Genomic DNA, 20,439 nt, shown 5'->3' with positions numbered 1-20,439 from the left:
AACACAAAGGAAAAAAGTGTTAAGACCTAACAAATCTTAACTCAGACCCAGCACATCCAATGCAGTGAGAGAGGTGTGGGGCTGGCAGGATGGCTCAGCCAGTTAATATTCTTACTGACAAACTAAGTTCCACCCCTGGGTCCTGGAGAATCAACTCCTAAGGGACGTCAAGTGACTGCTAAACACAAATCAGGTGACATGCACATGTGCACAAACACAAAATAAATCAAAAGGTGATTTATGACAACTTTAAGCATAGCTGGCCACATTTGGAGCTTTTAAAGCTTGTGATGTCTAATAATGGGCCTACATGTAAGAACTTGTCAACTAAAAAGCAAAAGTCAATTTGGCTTAAGCTTCAAATCCATGTACACATATGAGATCCCTTAGCCCTTCATGTAACTTGCTTAGGACACTGAGGGTCTCGTTAGAAAAGCCCAGTATGTGGGAGGAGGCCCATTTGCCCCACTGAAATTTGTTAGCATTCAGCATTTCCTAGAGCAGCGAATGCCAAGAAATTCCAGCATCCCTAGCAACCTTGGTGAAAAGGGCAAATCAATAGCAGAGAAGAACTGTAGCTAGAGAGATATGGAAGCTGAAAGTACACATGCACTCCCCTCCCATACTCCTTACTGCAGCCCTGACACCAGCACCAAAGATTCTGACTTTTGGAGGGGTTGTTGTTTTAAAAGTATAAAGCCAATACTGGAGAGATGGCTCAGCAGTTAAGAGCACTGGTTGCTCTTCCAGAGGACCCAGTTCAATTGCAAGCAACCACATGGTGACTCACAACCACTGTAACTCTAGTTCCAGGGAAATTTGAGAACCTCTCCTGGCCTCTCTGGATATTGCAGATGTGGAGGTAAAGACTCATACACATGAAATAAAGATAAATACATTTTTTTAAAAAAGAAAAAAATTAGGGCACAGCAAAAGTAAATATATGGTGACTCATACTATCCTGGCGCTAGGACTTAGATCCCAGTGTGTGTGACAGAAATGTTACCAAGTTCAGTTGTGGTCACAGTGGCATGACTCACAAATTTGCTACAAGAGCATGGATTACATGTTTAATAAGATGTTTTACAGTAATACATCATAATGCAAGAAAGCTTAATAGATTGCACCTTAAAAATAATAGAAAAGGTAGAGAGGCCACAAATAAGCTTGGCCCAGATGTTTTCAAGAACTATAGGGCACCTACAAAAGTAAGCAAAATGACTGCTTATAGTATCACCTGTGCTCAATAAAATCAAGGAACTTTTCCTTTAGGTAGCATGTCTTATGATTTCTTTTTTTTTAAGAGATGGAAATATTTACAGCTAAAACAGTAAATTTGCTTCAAAAGTATATACTTTCATATATTTGAAAGTTTTCAATAAAACAAGTTAAAAGAGAAAAAGAAGGGCCCTGGTGCCCTTTAATGCTGAGTCTGGACCCAGTAAACATCTGCATACTTCCTGGAATTATTTGAAATAAGAACTTGCTTATTTTCATTTAAGAAATTACTACATTTCCTAGGAACTTTATAGCTGCCCATCCGTTCCAAGTGTCTACCTCTTACTAGAGCATGGGACCTGCCCTCCCTAGTGGTTAACAGACAAGTCAATAACGGCAATGAGACACTTCTATGCCCCCTCCTACAGCTCTACAGCTGAAACAGAACAGGTTATTTTTCCTCTTAGGGGAGAAACTTCTGGCTTCTAGGATGGGGGTTTGAATGAATTAATTGCTAAGCCCGGGACAGGACATGTACACAGAACTCCCAGCATGTCAGAACCAATAAGCCAACTAAACCTCAGGTAGAACAGACTAAAAATAGACAACTCTAGATATGTTATGAGGAAGAAGCTGCTGCAACAGGGACAGGCTCAGGGCTCCTATCTGACACAGGAAGGGAAGGAAGTACTGAAAGTTTGCTGGTGAGGAGCTCCCTCAGCCTGGAGAGCACCTGGTGAGCAGTGAGAGCTTCAGCAGAAGCTGAAGCTGTTAAGAGTCTACACAGTCCCTCACGCCCCACCCCAATCACCACCCTCCCCCCCTGCTCAGAGACTAGGAGACAGCAGCCAGGCTCACACTTCCCAAGGAGACTGGAGTTTTCTATGTGTAAGATAGCTGAAAAGCCCAAACAAAATACATTCATCTTCAAGGCCAACCCATCCACTCAGCTTCCAATCAGTCCAGGCTTCACTCCTACTATGAATGTGAAGGAACAGCACATGCTGAGAACAAAACTCTTAGCACAGACCTCAAAGCCTCGGGGCTGGAAGATGGCTCACTGGTTCAGAGCACTGGCTGCTCTTCCGAGGGTACAGGTTTGATTCCCATGCGCCCAGTCATAACTGTCTATAGCTCCAGCTCCAAGGATCTGCTTCCCTTTCCTGGACTTCACTGATACCAGGCACACATGTGGTTCACAGACATACATGCAGGCATATACTCACAGAATAATAATGATGGTGATGACAAAGTAACAAACAGAAGAGCACTGGGGAACACTTGGAACAAACAGAAATGATATAGGAGGAAAAACTGAAGTTAAAAAAAAAATCCTCAGATAAGATAGCACATCCATGAGATAAAAGGCAGTCTGTCTGTCTGTCTGTCTGTCTGTCTGTCTCCCTCTTCCTTTCTTGTTTTTTGAGATGGGTTTCTATGTGTAGTCCTTGCCATCCTGAAACTTGCTCTGTGGGCCAGGGTGGCCTCTTTCCTCAAGTGCTGGGATTAAAGGTGTGCACCACCACTTCCAGTTCTTTTTGTTTAAAATGATTTTATTGTTATCTTCTGTGAATGGGTATTTTGCTGCTGCATGTCTGTGTAACATGTGCATATCTGGTGCAGGTGGAGGCCAGAAGAAGACAGTGGCCAGGAATTGGAGTTGCAGATAGTTGTGAACTTCCATATGGGTGCTGAGAATTGAATTTGGATTCTCTAGAAGAGCAACTAGCTCTCCAGCTTCTACCCACCCTCAATACACCCTTTCTATACATACATAAGGAGGACTGTTCTGGGAACAGGAAAGCATATGCCTATGACAGCATATGATTGTAATCTCAGCACTGGGGAGACTGAAGCAGGAATACTGAGTGTTCAAAGCCAGCCTATGGGTGAGGGGAAAGAAAAGAGGAAAGGGATGGGAGGAAAGAAAGGGGAGGGGGATGGAAAAAATTACTGGAAATTAAAAATGGCAAAAAATTTAAAGTCAATAGAATTGGAAGAAAATAACTGAGCAAATCTCACAATAAAACAAAGGAGAAACAGAACTGAATTTTGTTAAGAGGAGATTAGTTCATGAAGCCTAACTCCGATTTCAGAAACTCAAAGACAGAATAATCTAGGAGCAGGAGAGACGGCTCAGAAGGTAAGGCACTTGCTTGCCAAGCCTGAGGACCCGAATTCCATCCCAGGAGAGAAATGGTAACTTCAAGTTGTCCTCTGAACTATGCATGCACGAATGCCCAAATAAACAATGTTATAAAATCTAAAATAAAAAGAAAGTGAGTTTGGGAGCCAGTGGTGGGACAGTGTGACAGATTTACAAAGAATTAGGAATAAAATTAGCATCAGACTCTTTCAAAGCAATACTGAAGGCTAACAGATAATTCCTTCAACATTCTCCAGTAAAATTATTTCCAACAGAGAATTTCACTCCTAGACTATTACTCAATTATGATGGTAAACTAAGGCATTTTAAGAGAAGCAAGAACTCAAAGGGTATCTCTTACATTTTCTGTCTCAGGAAATTACTAAGTACTTAAGCAAGCCAGGAAAACAACGAACAAACGACAAAGGAACAATATAGGAAACATTAGAGCCACTATAACATCTTGGCAGGAGAGAAGATGTTTATTGAGGCACTTGTGACAGACTACTGGCAACAGACCCCAAGAATTAAATTTCCCCAGGACTCTCATGCTTAGGAAAGGAAGAAGGATGGGTCAATGATGAGCACTACACTCAGACCCAGGGACTGTGTAAGCATGGATTCCGCTTACCCTCTGTTTAAACCTAACCTTGTGTCACTATCCCAAACATACACCTGGAAGGTCACTGGACCTCTTTATTTGTTCCTCTCCCCAATGTGGCCACAGTGAATACATCTCCTTTCTCTGCTTATCGCCACTACTATTCTCTTTAATTGACTTATTGGGGACAAGTAACAGAGTCTAGCTTGTTGGGACTGCCAGGCCCCAGGCTCTGACCCTACAAATTTGGGTAACAAACACAATAGCAGACAAAGAGAAGCCTGAAAACAGAGAACCTCAGCATGGCAAGCTAGGTTGTTCAGTCTGGAGCAGTTAAGTTGAAGCATTCTTCCCAAGGGGGCAAAAACGGAACCGATAGCTCTGATGTGGCTGAATGTTGAGAATTGAGCATTTTCACCAATGTAAAAATACGTCATTGAGAAAAAAAGGTATGGCACGGGGGCTGGAGAGCTGGCTCAGTAATACTAGTATTTGCTGCTCTTCTAGAGGACCCAAACTTGTTCCCAGTACCCACATGGACTAGCTCACAACTGCCTGCAACTATAGCTCCAGGGAATCTGACACCCTCTTCTGATCACCTAACACACGCACGCACGCACGCAAAGTTAAAATGAGGCAGTGTTCTGGGGAAAAGGCAGCGCTCAGTTGTAGCACACAGTGCTGCTCAGCTGTGGACAGTACCCTGCAGTCATAATAATACCAACACCAGCCATATCTAAGACAGTGGGAGAGAGAGGTGAGGCAAAGAAGTGCTGTGATAAAAGTCCTCCCCTTGCCGGGCGTTGGTGGCGCATGCCTTAATCCCAGCACTCGGGAGGCAGAGGCAGGCGGATCTCGTGAGTTCGAGGCCAGCCTGGTCTCCAGAGCGAATGCCAGGATAGGCTCCAAAGCTACACAGAGAAACCCTGACTCAAAAAACCAAAAAAAAAGTCCTCCCCTTAAGAATGCCAGCTGTTAGCTTGCCCCAGAATACAGAGGTGATGTTTGCAAGTCATGTGGAAGGCAGCACAAACACCTGGCTGCCCTTGAGGAGTAAGAACTTGGAGGAAAAAAGGTAAAACAAAGGACTACTGGTACTTTGTTTATATCTACAGGCCCAGTGGAACCATGGGATTAAAAGAACACATACACATAATAATACTTATGCCTTTAATCCCAGCATTCAAAAGCAGGAAGCAGGAAGATTTCTTTGGATTTGAGACCAGCCTGCTCTATGTAGTGAGATTCAGGACAGTCAGGACTACATAGCAACCCTGTTTCAAAAACAAACAAAAAAATCCATAAATATACACACACACAAAATTTAAAAAGCATAGTTCATCCTTGACATTCCAAAGGTATTGCACCCTAAGATCACTGCAATCTCCAAATTCAAAAATGCCACACAGCATTTCATAAGAGTTGCAGGTGAGGGCAATAAGCCAAGAAGTTCACTTGCTCTGTACCCTAGTCGTCCCAAACAAGCCAGAGTTAACCAGATCATGGCAACTCCTACTCCACAAAGGTCTGTTGTAGCAACTGAGGGCACTGTGCCACTTTGTTCTGCCTGGAAAGTAATTACGATAACAGTAGAATTCCTCAAAACAGTCGCCTTGTATTAGCCATATTCTTTTACCTGATGATTCTCTGGTGGGGGGGAGGAAATGTGTGTGAGGGGGGTTCAGAGGATGTGGGTTGTTCTGCTCTATCACTGTCCACAACATTCCTTTGAAACTGAAGCTGGGTCTAGATGGATGGCCAGCAAGTCCCAGCAATCCTCCTATCTCCACCCACCTCAGTGCTAGGATTACAGACATGAGCAACTCCACCCAGATTTTTTACCCAAGTAAAAAATGATTTAACTCAAGCCTTTATGTTTGTGCAGCTGAGCCATCCCCCCCCTTCCTTTTTTTTTTTTTTTAATACCCTTGATGACTTTCCAACAGCAAACTATACCCAAATACACATTTCCCTTATCTGGCACACTATTAAGAGTCCCGTAGTCTACCAAGAGTGGTAGCTAGCACACATCACCCCAGACCTGCACCTAATTCACCAAGAGCCAAGGGCTTAACGCTTTGTGAAGATTAAATAAAATGTAATTAATGGACCAGACATGGTGATACACCCTTTAATCCCAGCACTTAGAAACAAAGGCAGGAAGATCTCTATGAGTTCCAGGCCTGATCTACATAGTTTCAGGCTAGCCAAGACTTCACAGTGAGACCTTTTCTCAAAATACCAAAACAAAACTAACAGTGTAATTACTGAGCACAGGTAGGGAGCCCCTGCCTTCCAGAGTAAACTGATACAAGCTCAGAGTTGCAATAGGAACTAAGAGAAGGGGTAAACCTGGACCCGGTTAGAGAAAAGCAAGTAGCATATTCTCCTACTGGAGAGAACAGAGCCAGTGGCGTTGTGCCAGTCTCCAGAATGGTAGTAGTTACTCTCAAGCCCTGTGCTTGCATACTTGCCAATCACTGTGCTGAGTACTATTTTTTTTTAAATCTACATCTGTGTTCCTATATGCAAGGGCACACACCACAACACACATGTGGAGGTCAGAGAGCAACTTTAAGTACTGGCCCTCACCGTCTATTATGGGGTCTCTTGTTCCCCAATCATGTGCCAGACCAGCTGGAGTTCCCCTGCCTCCACCTCACATCCCACCTTGCTACAGGAGTACTGGGTTTGTATACCCACTACTGTCTTCAGCCTTGGGTTGTCCTGAGGATCTGAACTCAGATCCTCAAGTTTGCTCAGCAAGCACTCTACCCACGGAGCCATCTCCCCAGCCCTAAGTACTTTTTAATTACATTGCTCCTAAAATTACTACTCACTAAACTATATTTCAACCCAGACTTTTTGTTTGTTTGTCTGTTTTGAGACAGGGTTTCTCTATATAACAGCCTTGGCTGATCCTGGAACTCCCTGTGTAGACCAGGCTGGCCTGGAACTCACAGAGATCTGCCCGTCTCTACCTCCTGAGTACTGGGATCAAAGGTGTGTGCCACTATGCCCAGCTTCAACTCAGACTTGTAACAAAAGGCTTCTATTCAGTGTCCTTTTTAACAAGCAGCAGTTGTGGGAAAATTTGCTTACTTTTTAAAATGTCAGCAGAACCTTGAGAAGAAACCACCACTTTTCTATAAAAGGTCATTGACTAAATGTCAAGGTCTAATGCCAACCCACTTTCTACAGAGAGCACACAAATGGAAACTAACTCCAAGAGCACTCTTTTGAAGACAATTTCCCATGATCCACAGACCTTTACCAAGAGGCTACTGGGGCAGCTGAAATGACCCAAGACAAGGGTTTAAATAATAGTGGAAGGTAGGATACCAATGCATTTTTTTCTTTTTTTTTTTTTAAAGAAATAGGGCCAAGTTTGGTAGCATACCTTTAATCCTAGCACTTGGGAAGCAGAGTCAAGCAAGAGACGGGGCTACAGAGATTTAATAAAAAAAAGGGGGGGGGAGATGATCTCCTTTCATCTCCCTACATAGCCCAGACAGGCCTCAAATGCTGTCCTCCCATACCCCAAGCCTCTTTTAAAAATTACATGACCTAACTAAAGTGTGGATGAGTTGGGGATTTAGTCAATGGGAGATTACTTCAAGCTCAAAATTCTTTCTCAGTCCCCAGCACCAGGACAGGTGACAGGACAGACAAAAATCACATCACAGATAGGCAAAGGAACTAAAACCTGGATACTGGGATGCTCTGTGCAGGTGGCTGAGCAGCAGAGTGCTTATGTAGCACACCTGTGCTAGTCGGGTTGTCAACCTGACCCAAAATAGTCACCTGAAGAAGGAACCTCATGAAGACTTGCTGCCATCCAATTGGGCATGAGCACATCTGTGGGGCATTTCTAAAAATTATTTACTTTTTGAGATTACAATATAATTGGGTCATTTCCCCCTTCCAAATCCCTCCACATATCCCTCCTCTGTCTCTCTGATTCCCTGTCTCTCTCTCTAATTCATGGTATCTTTCTTCATTAATTGTTGTTACATACACATATGTACACACATATATGTATGCGTGTATATATACTTGTGTGTGTGTGCATACATAAATACAATGTGCTCAGTCTGTATAATGTTACTTGTATGTATGTTTTCAGAGTTGACCACTTGGTACTGGACAACCAATTTGATGTGCTCTTCCCTGGGGAAGACTGTTTTTCTCCACTCTCCACTCTTAGTTGCCTGTGGTTCTTTGTGTAAGGTTGAGGCCTTCTGGGCTTTTCCCCATATACCTTAGCATGTCTATTGTTGTCTTTGTTCAGTTCCTGTTTAGGTACTCATGTTAGTGAGGACTTATGAGCCTACCTTGTGACATTTCTAGGAGTGCAATCTCACTGCAGGCTTCCTGTTCCTCTGGGTCTAACAATCTTTCTGACCTGACAATTCTTGATTAATGATTGGTGTAGGCCTTGCCAGCCCACTGTGGGTGGTGCCAACCCCATACTGATGATCTTGAGTTGTGTAAGAAACCAAGCTGAACAAGCCATAAAGAGTAAGTAGTAAGCAGTATTCCTTGAAAGTCTCTGCTTCAGTTCCTGCCCTGCTTCCCATACTGATGGAGTGTAATGTGTAAGCTGAAATAACCCTTTCTTTCCCCAAGCTGCTTTTGGTCAGGGTTTTTATCACAGCACCTATTCAAGACACACACACACACACACACACACACACACACACAGAGAGAGAGAGAGAGAGAGAGAGAGAGAGAGAGAGAGAAGAGAGAGAAAGAGAGAGAGGAGGAGAGAAGAGAGAGGAAGGGAGGGAGGGAGGGAGGAGGGAGGGAGGGAGGGAGGGAGGGAGGGAGGAATATAATTTAAAAATTAAAATAGGTTTAAAATAGTGTTCTTACTGGCTGAGGTTTGTATTTTCCCTGTAAAGCTTTACAACTGTTTTCTAGCAACATTCTACACAAATACAACTTAACAAAAATAACCACAACAACTAAATATTATTATTTTTCAGACACTAGAACATCAGCCACAGGCCAGACTCCAGGGGCTGGTGAGACAGCTCAATAGATGAAGTGCAGGATGTGGATGTCAAGCCTAACAAGCTAGGTTGAGTCTCAGAACCCAGGTAGTAGGAGAAAATTGACTCCTGGACATTGTCCTCTGACCTCCACATACGTGCTGTGGCATGCACATCATATACACATGCACACACAAAAAAATGTAAAAGAAAAAACAATTAAGACCCCAGAAACTAGGTAGTAACTAAGTGGATAATAGTGCTTGCTGTGTAAACATGAGAATCTGGGTTTGAATTGCTAGCACTACATAAAAAGGCATGGCTGCTCCTGTCTGTAACCCCAGCATCAAGGAGCAGAGACAGGAGAATCCCTCCCAAGAGTTCACTTGCCAGCCAGCCTAGCTGAACAGTAAGATTCCGGTTCAGCATGAGGCCTGTCTCAGAGCAGTGAGACAGAATGAAACCTGCCATCTTCCTTTGACTTCCATGTGCATGAACTTGCACACATGGATACAGATACACACACACACACACACACACACACACTACATATGCATACATACACACAAACATATACACACAAACATACACACACACACACAATACATATACATACACACAAACATACACACACACAATACATATACATACACACAAACATACACACACACAAAATACATATAAACACACACAAAATACACACACACACAATACATATACACACACACACTACATACACATACATACACACAAACATACACACACACAATACATATACATACACACAAACATACACACACACACAATACATATACACACACACAATACACACACACACACAATACATATACATACACACACACACAAAATACAAATACACACACACTTACACACACACACACACACACACACACACACACACACACACAGGCTTGCATGTGGGGTGGTTCAATCTGGTCACAAAGGGTTTTCCAAGCACTAACTCCTTGACATTTGTCATTTCACCCACTCCCAAGATGGGATCAGATTAGATCAACCAGAGCACATCTCACCCCAGTGGTGAGTGAGACTACCCAGGGACAGGTGACTAATCAGTGATATCGTCAAAGAAAACTCTGAGGCAAGAGGAGAAATGGCCAGAATAAAATGAACTCACTCTGGGCATGGCACTGTTCACCAGCAATCCCAGCACAGCAGGAAAACTGTGTGCAGCACTATTTGTAATAGCCAGAACCTGGAAGCAACCTAGATGCCTCAACTGAAGAATGGATAGAGAAAATGTGGTTCATTTACAGAATGGAGTACTACTCAGCAGAAAAAAACAATGGAATCTTGAAATCTGCAGGAAACTGGATGGAACTAGAAGAAACTATTCTGAGCAAGGTAACCCACTCACAAAAAGACAAACATGATATATACTCACTCATATGTGGATTTTAGACATAAAGGATTACCAGCCTACAACCCACACTGCCAGAGAAGCTAGTAAACAAGGAGGACCCTAAGAGAAGGGGAAATGGACAGGATCTCCTGAGCAAATTGGGAACATGGGAGGAGGGGGGAGGGAGCTAGGAGAATGAGAAGGGGAGAAGAGGAGGGGTGAGGAGGACATGAAGGAGCAGAAAGGTTGAGTCAGGGGAAGAATAGAAGAAAAGAAAGGTGATACCATATTAGAGGGAGACATTTTAGGTTTACAGAGAAATCAGGCACTAGGGAAATGTCTGGAGATCTACAAAGATGACACCAGCTAACAATCTAAGCAACAGAGGAGAGGCTGCCTTAAATGCCCTCCCCTGATAATGAGATTGATGACTGACTTATATGCCATCCTATAGCCTTTATCCAGCAGCTGGTGGAAGTAGAAGCAGACACCCACAACTAACTATTGAACTGAACTGGAATCCAGTTGCAGAAAAGGACGAGTGATGAGCAAAGGGGTCCAGACCAGGCTGGTGAAACCCACAGAAACAGCTGACCTGAACAAGGGGGAGCTCTTGGTCCCTAGACTGATAGCTGGGATACTAGCATGGGACTGATCCAGACCCCAGGAACGTGGGTTTTAGTGAGGAGACCTCGGAAATCTACAGGACCTCCTGTAGTAGTTCAGTACTTACCCCTAGCATAGGTGTGGTCTTTGGGAGTCCATTCCACATAGAGGGATACTCCCTGAACCAAGACACATGGGGGTGGGTCTAGGCCTTATCCCAAAGGATATGATAGACTCTGATGAAGGACCTATGGAAGGCCTCACCCTCCCTGGGGAGCAGAAAGGGTATGTGATAGGTAGGGTTTTAGTTAGGGGGGGGGTGGTAGGGGAGGAGGGGAGGGAGAGGGAACTGGGATTGACATGTAAAACAATCTTGTTTCTAATTCAAAAAAGGAGAAGCAGGAGGAGGAGGAGGAGGAGGAGGAGGAGGAGGAGGAGGAGAAGAAGAAGAAGAAGAAGAAGAAGAAGAAGAAGAAGAAGAAGAAGAAGAAGAAGAAGAAGAAGAAGAAGAAAAGAAGAAGCCGCATGTGAGTCAGGAAGTGGTGGCTCACGCCTTTAATCCCAGCACTAGGGAGGCAGAGACAGGCAGATCTCTATGAGTTTGAGGCCAGCCTGGTCTACGGAGGGAGTTCCAAGACAAGCCAGAGCTGTTACAGAGAAACCCTGTCTGGAAAAACAAAAACAACCAAACAAACAAAAAGCTCTGAATCACTGAGCATCTCTCCAGCCCCGGCTTTTTGATGACAGTCCGAATCACACTGAAATAATCTGATCAACTAATTTAGGTTTTAAAATATACCTGCCAGAAGTCACAACCACCTATCAGTTAAGGTGTACATACAGCAGACAGAACCTACCCCTCACATGAGAAAAGAATTAAAAAGCTCTAAGGGGGCTCAAAGGCGTAGGAGGCCAACCACTCAGGCTTGGAAATGAAGAGCAATTACAAAAGCTCTGAAGGACTGAAGCAAAGCCAGTCACTGTAGCTCAAGGGGAGATCTCCTTGAGGCACCTCCCTGAAAGTAATGGCTTCCAGTGTTTTTCAGAGCTGGCACCTGCTCAAGGTACAAGGTTCCAGGGAGAGCACCCCCATGCTGAACTTGCAAGTTAATCTACCCCATTCCCTTGTTCTAGGTGAGCAAGGAGGAATGGCCTTTCTGTCACAAGAGTGGTCTGGTTGAGATTATTGCTACTGAGCAAGAACCAAAAAGCTCTGAGGAAGGAAGAATGCCTAAGAGCTGAAAAGAGAACAAGGCAACAAAATCATTTAGACAAAATAAGGTCAACCCAAGAATAGCATACATAGCTTAATTTATATTTCATGTTCTTCATAAAACTAGTTACCTGAAGCAAGGCAATGCATGTAGAGGATTCTGTGTTACAATGGATGGCAACACTAAGATCTCTAATCCTATATGCTTTCTTACAATGTCATTTAACACCTACCCAACCTCCCCTTGAAGCCAGGTCCCTATGGGAAAAGTTACACTATGTGATTTGCAGTTAGGCCATAAAAAGACTCTTAGCTGGGCAGTGGTAGTGCATGCCTTTAACCCCAGCACTCAGGAAGCAAAGGCAGGCAGATCTTTTTCTGTGAGTTTGAGGCCAGCCTGGTCTGCAGAGTAAGTCCCAGCATATCCAGGGCTACACAGACAAACCCTGTCTTGAAAAACAACACAAAATAAGGTAGCTCTTTTCTCTTCTTTTTTGTTTATTCCTGGAACCCAGCCACCAAGTTGTGAGGAAATTTAGTTGAAGTTCAGTTGACAATCCTTTCAGACACGTAAGCTTGACTTCAAGATGACTTCAGCCCCAGCAAATGGCTGACTCTAACAATTACAAATCCCAAGGATCATCTTGAGCTTGCTCACCATCCAAAACTAAGACATAACTGAACGAAGTTCTGAGGTGGGTGTCCCCAGTGGTAGGAAACCTGTTAACATTTCCACACAAATCAGCATTCAAATAGTATCTCTAAGGGGCTCTTTTGGTTTGTCTGTTTGTCTACTATGTCTTTGGAGGAAATTGCTTTCTACCCCATTCTTTTTTTTCTTGAGACACAGTCTAAGGTAGCTGGAAACTCACTATGCAACCAAAAATTACTGTGTGTGTGTGTGTGTGTGTGTGTGTGTGTTATAGGTACATGGTACGATCAATCTGTCTGTGTGTGTGTGTGTGTGTGTGTGTGTGTGTGTGTTATAGGTACATGTTGCGATCAATCTTTTCTCCAAAAGCCACCAGAGCCCTACTGCCATGTGGGCGCTTTCTGCCAGCCGCCCGAGTTCTGCCTGCCAAGTTAGGGCCCCAAATAATACACAGAGACTTATACTGCTTGGCCAATGACTAGGATTTCTCATCTGTTAGCTCAGTCTTAATTTTCATAAATCTATATATTTTATAAGACTTATCTTATAGAGGATGCCTTCTGCTGGCACCCTCTCTTGCCGGTGGATCACATGGCGACTCCAGAGCAGAGAACCAGGAGGAAGAGAGAAGGGGGTCCACTTCCTTCTTGCCCTTGTTAATGAGTCTCCCTGCTATGTCACTTCCTGCGTAGATCACCACTTCTTTACTACATTTCCCAGAGTCCTCCTTGACTCCTAGTCCTGCCTAACTTGCTGCCTCATTGGCCAAACAGTACTTTATTTATCATCAAGTAAGACAAACACATACACAGAAGACTTCCCCCCATCATCTCTTTTCTGTCTAAATAAAAAGGATAACTTATCTTTTATAATAACTGAAGAAAACTATAACCATAACTATCTGTCTTCAACTCTATCAAAGACCACAGAAGGTTAATATATAAACTCTAGAATTGACAGAGACATGTATGTGTGGTCAATGTGCCTGTGTAAGTACTCTCTGGAGACCAAACAAGGATGTCCTGATCTACTGATCTCTGCCTAATTCCTTTTGTGACAGGGTTGCTCACTGAATCTGGAGCTAGGCTCTTACCAAGCCCCAGTGGGTCTGTCTCCATTCACTACAATGCTATGTTCACCATGACTACAGCTGGCCTTTTATGAGTGTTCATTGTGGTTTGAACTCAGATCATGGTTGTGGGGATTGAATTCAGGTTCCTATGCTTGCATAGAAAGCACTCTTAACCTGCTGAGCTATCTCCGTAAGCCAAGAATGACCCCAAGCTTCTGATACTCCTGCTTCTACCCCCAGAATGCTGGGATTAAGGTATACAGTGTTAGGAATCAAAGCCAGGGCTTTGTGTGAGCTACATCCCAGTCCCTTCTGACCCACTCTTGATTCATGTAGTAAAGGTCATATACTGCCCAAGGCTCTGAAAGATGATGTAGGGTGGCCTGACTAACTTGGTACTCACTGCACTAATCACCAAGAGGAGAGTTACATGACTCAAGTCATGCTAATTAGAGTCTGCTCTATGAACTTTTAATTGATGCTGTCAACGAGACAGTTTGTACCTAGATCACTGTGATGTAAGGGAAAGGGATGGAGGGAGTATGTGAATCTGTGAGAGAGATCTATGTCTATCATTGAGGGTGGCCATTTTTACCAACCCAAAACCAATGTAAGAACAAGCAATCCTCAAAGAAGGCACTCTGAAGATATCAAGATCCCAAGATCCAATCATGACTAAAGCTAATCCATTATGATAATGAAATATGCAAGTCTATATACAAAATACCTGGTGAAAGCTCTGCCAGCTATCTCACCTCATGACAGATGGTATCACAATCTGTAAGAAGAAAGCAAGAGGAAGAGATCATAGAATGCCAGAGAGCTCCGCATCTTAACATCACTCCTCTGGGGACCAAGCTCCCAACACATGACTCTCTAGGCAACACATTTAAGCAACAACCAAACCACAGCACCTGGCTTATGTTGGATCTTTGCCATGAAGCCAAAGAGAAGGTTCAAATTTCACTCCCCAGAATAATCCAATTAACAGATACCTTAAAACAGTTTTTTTTTTGGGGGGGGGGGTGCTGCAGAGATGGCTCAGCAGTTAAGATCATTAGCCGTTGTTCCATAAGATTCTAATTTGATTCCCAGCACCCACACGGCAGCTAACAACCATCCACAACTCCAGTCAAATGTCCTCTTCTGGCATCCTTGGGAAACAAGCACACACATGTCATACAGATATACATGCAGGCAAAGCACCCATACATATAAAATATAAATATTAAAAAAAAAAAACCTTTTTGGAGCCAAGCGCAATAAAGCACATCTGTAATCTCAACATTCAGGAAGATGAGACCAATAGACTGCAAATTTCATGCCAGTGTAGGCTATAAAGTGAGTTTCAGACCAGCCCCGCCTCCAGAGCAAGGCATGAGCCACATACCAGCTCAGTAATAATATGGCCAAAACTTTTTGGATAAACAGATATTCTTAAAATCCCCTTAGTTTGTAAGATATGAAATTTTCCATTCTATGTTCTGATAGAACAATGGGACTCAAGATCATTGTTGCTCAAAACTATTAAGCAACTCTAACAGAATCTGAGGTCCAGTCCAAAAGCTGTAAGGGGCTGGAGAGATGCTGTTCTTACAGAGGACATTAGTTTCATTCCTGGCATACTGGGCAGCTCAAAACCACCTGTAACTCCAGCTGCAGGGGATCCAATGCCTTCTTTGGGCCTCAGCTGGAATGCACATGCGGACACAAAAATAAAGTTATGAGAGTTTGCACCAAAAAGATAAAGTTTTACCCCTAAGCAGATTGTCTAAAACTTCCAAATGAAGGGGGAAAAGCTTGTGTTTGTTAGATAGACTTCAAAATAGGATTCACTCCGGATCTATATGGCTGGCGGTACAACAATCTATCACTTGGTGCCTCCGACCCACAGTGGGTGAACAGTACACTTACTGTCTGCAGAAACAGATTTTTAGTAATGTCAAAACTAAGTATAATGAAGAAAATGCATTAACACCTCTGCTCAGTACATTAGTGTGAATACTCAAAAATGGGCCATTTTATCTGTAGAGTGGCTTCCTTAATGTTCTACTTAGTCCAATAAAACACTTGCTTGTATCTTAGGAGAATAAGCCAGCAGCTAGTAATACATTTACAACCATTTGATTTCTATAATGGTATACTCACAAGCTTTTCAATAACACACCTAGTTCATAAAGAACAGCACACCCACATTCAAATATTATCTACCACCCTATCAGGTGTTTTCCTGCTTGTCTGCCCGGTGAGATTGTGTACAGGAGGCATCTTAGGCTTCTAAGGAGTTCTTAACATTTACTGTTAAGCTGGGCAAAAAAGAAAAAGAAAACATTCTGTCAGGAAGAGAACTAAGGAGCATCTTTCCTCCATTTTTATAGAGAAGGTATAGTTGAAAATCGATTTCAGAGTAGAAAACCAAAAAGTTCCACTTGAGCAGAGAGGTCTTTTTTTTTTTTTTTTTTAAGTCTAATATTTTCAGTGTGTGAGAGAGTCATCCTGCCTGCATGAGCCTGTGTAGGGCAGAGAGGACAACTTCTGGGGTCAGCAATCTCCTTCTGTGGATGGGTTCTGGTGATGGAATTCAGTTCCCTGAGTCTGCACAGTAAGCACTTTTATCCCAAACCACTAGTCAGACACTGGACAGCAGACATGGCTCCTAGTCAGGCCCAGCACAGTCGTGGATCACCCAGCCACTCTCCGACTGACTGGACAACAAAGCAGAAGCAGGGAAGGTTACAACTTGATGCACCCAAACTTAGACCTGCCAGCATGACTGACATCATCTCTCTGGCTCTACCCAGAGATGTCTTAGAAACTAGACACAGTCCATCACTAACTAAAGGTGAGTCTGGCTGAGAAGGCAGCTCATGCCAAAGCCTTTATGATTACTTTGCCACCTTGTTTTCCAGGGTCCTTGGGGAAAACCAACCTGAAACGTTGTAACTGAGTTTGAGTGAAAAAGATGTCATACAGACCTAGCCAAATTCATTTTTTTTTCTCCTAAAACAACTTACTGAGAACAGAGACTGTTCCCTGCAACTCCATAATGACTGATAAGTAATAAAATGACAACTTTTGAATGAACTCTGGCTACATCTAAATGAGACAAAACAGCATAAGTATTCAAGAATCAGCCTTCTGAGATCAACAACTAACTCTAAAATCAGCCAAAATAGAGAAAGAAAATGTCTCCAAACAAGCCAAATAAAGACCAAAGCCTATGTGTGAAAGATTTCCACACAGGAAAGTCCCTCAAGCCCTGTCTTTTGTTTTAAATAAAATGCTGGTGTTTCTCATTCCCTGACTAAGATGAGCAATGGCAACTCTGGAACGAAGGCAAGGGTAGCTGCCTGAGGTACCTTGACCACTGCACCAAGAGAAGGAAAAACACACCACAACCACAGCATGGAGTGTTATACAGCCCAGGGATCTCAACAGCACACGGAGGCACCTGTGCATCTGCAATATAAATTCACACATCTAATGTTCTCTAATGATCTGTGTGTGTCTGCATGTTCAGGTGAGTTTTTTAGTGTGTGTGTGTATAGGCCAGAGGTCAACCATGAGTTTTATTTCTCAAGAGCCAGTCACCTTGTTTTATGGGACTGTCTCTCATTTGGCCTGGAGCTAGAATCAGGCTAGGCTGGCTAGCCAGTAACCCCAACAGTTCCCAGCTCCCCAGCACTGGGTTACAGCCATGTGCTACTACAAATGCTTTTGTTTTTAATGTGAATTCTGGGAGCAAACTCAGTGCCAACACTTGCATGGCGAGCACTTTACAGATGGAGCTGTCTCCCTAGAACCGCCTCATGTTTTTAGTGCTTAACTTGTTCAAGGTAAAATGCTGCCCAACATCGACTTATGTGGTGGAGTGCTAACAGTCACAGGTGATTAGTGGAAATGAGACACACAGAACTGATCCTTTAACAAAGTGGAAAGCAGTATGTATAGTAGGTGAAATGTGAAAACACAAAAGTTACCTCCAATGTCTCACAACAGTGGCAATGAAGCTAGGTCTTGGTATGAATTTGTATAGTATCAGACACAAGTATGCTACCTTAAAAAAATAAGAATAAAGGTTTGATTCCCAGCACCCACACGGTAGCTCAAAATTGTAACTCAAATTCCAGGGGACCTAATACCCTCTTCTAGTCTCCTCACACATGTGGTGGTGCATAGACTTAAGTATAGGCAAAAACAGCCACATGTATAAAATAAAAATAATTTTAAAATACAACTACAAAAAGAAGTAGGGGAGCTGGGCTCTGGTGGCACACGCCTTTAATCCCAGCACTCGGGAGGCAGAGGCAGAGGATCTCTGTGAGTTCGAGACCACCCTGGTCTACAAGAGCTAGTTCCAGGACAGCCTCCAAAGCCACAGAGAAACCCTGTCTCGAAAAAAAACCAATATATATATATATGGGGTGGAGAGATGGCTCAGTGGTTAACCAGCACTGGCTGCTCTTCCAGAGGACCTGGGTTAGATTCCCAGCACCCACATGGTAGCTCACAAACATCTGTAAATTCAATCCCAGGAATTCTAACTTCTTCCCACACTTAGGCACTTCTCAAATACGGTACACAGACAAACAAGCATGCAAAAACACCATACATGTAAAATAAAAATAAAGGTTGAAAATAATCAATTAAAAGTGAAGTGGATGCAGTGGTGAACACTTATAACCACAGCACTCAGTAGACGGCGGCAGGAAGATAAGCGTTTAAGGCCATCTCTAATACATGAGGCCAACCTGGACTACACATGACCCTGCCTCAAAAGCAAGGAAGGAGGAGGCAGGATGGATCAGCAGGAAAGCGTACTTGATATGCTGGACAATCATAGTTCAATTCCTGGAACCCAAATAAAGGTGAAGGGAGAGTACAGACTCCTGAAAGTCTGACCTCTACACCTGCACAACAGTGTGCATTTCACTCCTAACCAATTACTTCTTGCTGGGCACCATGGTATACACTGTCTAGTACTGACAAGGCACAGAGGCATGAGGCTGGCAACAAGATTAAGACCAACCTGATCTACATAGCAAGTTCAGGCTACTCAGAGCTACAAAGGAAGACTTTGTCTCAAAATAAGAAAAGAGAAAGAAAAGGAAAGAATTTTGTTTTGTTTTTTTTCAGATGGGGGTTTCTCTGCGTAAGAGCCCTGGCTGTCCTGGAACTCACTCTGTAGATGAGCTGGCCTCGAACTCAGACATCTACCTGCCTCTGCCTCCCTAGATCTGGGATTAAAGGAGTGTGCCACTATACTTTTCTGGAATTTTATTTCTTAAAGGGGGGAAGTTCTAAGAAGTCAGCAATGCCTAAGCATTGGGGACTAACTGATTGCCTTCTGTCCTTCTCTAAGTTTTGTCCTCTCTAACTTTTGTACTAGGAATAATATGACAAAACAAAACAAGACAAATCATCTTTAGGACAGGGAAATGGAACTAACTCCATCAATGCTAACCTGGGAAAAAAAAAAAAATTCCCCAATGATGAGATCAGCCCCACCTGGGAGCAAATTACCTATGATGGGAAGGGGCCACTGGCCTGACCAAGATGACCTGCTCATAGGCTTTGCAAACCTTCAGTCTCAGCCTGTTTCCCTTCCTACAAAATCTCAAGTTCTTGGCAGTCAATACAAGACAGACCTAAGGGTACTGAACCTGTGTGCCCTCCCCGATGTGATCACACTGGTTAAAGCTGCTTTCCCACCCTTCACCAATGCTGATTTTGATTGGCATGTTGGGCCAGGTGGCTGGGACTAGCCTACTGAGACTCCTAGAGGACTTCTGCCCTAAAGCTCTGCTAATAGTCCCTTACCAGTAGGAAAAACAGACAAAAAAGAGGAATTAATTTCTTATTATTGAGTTCAGTTTCAAAGCAGTATGAGCCACTTATAAAAGTTACAGTGTTGGGGCTGGAGAGATGGCTCAGCGGTTAAGAGCCCTGACTGTTCTTCCAGGGGTCCTGAGTTCAATTCCCGGCAACCACATGGTGGCTCACAACCACCTTGAATGAGATCTGGTGCCCTCTGCTGGCACGCAGGCAGAAGACTGAACACATAATAAATCTTAAAAAAAAAAAAAAAAGTTACAGGGAGGGAGCTGCGACAATAAGAGCAAGAGAAGAGGAGTAGAGGAGAGGAAATGGAGGGGCAGAAATATTGAGTTGGGGGAAGAATAGAGGAGAGAGAGCAGGATGAGAGATACCATATCAGAGGGAGCCACTATAGGTCCGAGAAGAGATCTGGAACCAGGGAGATCTCCAGAGACCTACAAGGATGACACGATCTGACAATCCAGGCAATGGTGGAGAGGATAACCTAAAAGCCCTTCCCCTAAAATGAGATTGATGACTTCTCTTTATGCCATCCTAGAGCCCTCATCCAGTGGCTGATGGAAGCAGAGACAGACATCCACAGATATACACTGAGCTGAAATCGGGAATTTAGTTGAAGAGAGGGAAGAATGAAGAGCGAAGGGGTCTGTACCAGGTTGGAGAAACCCACAGGAACAATTGGCCTGAACAAGGGAGAGCACATCGACCCCAGATGCTG

General features: G+C 43.5%; 1 protein-coding gene across 11 annotated transcripts in view; it reads right to left on the bottom strand.

The window, feature by feature from the left end:
• Zbtb5 (zinc finger and BTB domain containing 5) overlaps window positions 1–20,439 on the bottom strand; it is a 36,300-nt gene that overhangs the window by 4,153 nt on the left and 11,708 nt on the right. For 5 of the 11 annotated variants that reach the window (XR_004768271.1, XR_004768270.1, XM_035439891.1 and 2 more), the window contains one exon: window positions 14,639–14,661. The exons of 3 other annotated variants lie outside the window; for them this stretch is intronic. Coding sequence is in view for 3 of the 8 variants with exons in the window: in XM_035439891.1 (XP_035295782.1) it covers window positions 14,639–14,643 (5 nt within the window). In the remaining 5 variants the exon portion in view is untranslated. Of the gene's footprint in view, window positions 1–5,115; window positions 5,175–14,610; window positions 14,662–20,439 lie in introns of those variants that run through there. 3 more of the 11 variants (XM_027403189.2, XM_027403186.2, XM_027403188.2) reach the window with 2 other exon arrangements.

Source organism: Cricetulus griseus, chromosome 2 (assembly GCF_003668045.3).
Source record: "Cricetulus griseus strain 17A/GY chromosome 2, alternate assembly CriGri-PICRH-1.0, whole genome shotgun sequence".
In the NCBI taxonomy this organism is placed as follows: Eukaryota; Metazoa; Chordata; class Mammalia; order Rodentia; family Cricetidae; genus Cricetulus; species Cricetulus griseus.
This window is presented reverse-complemented; position numbering and strand designations above follow the sequence as displayed.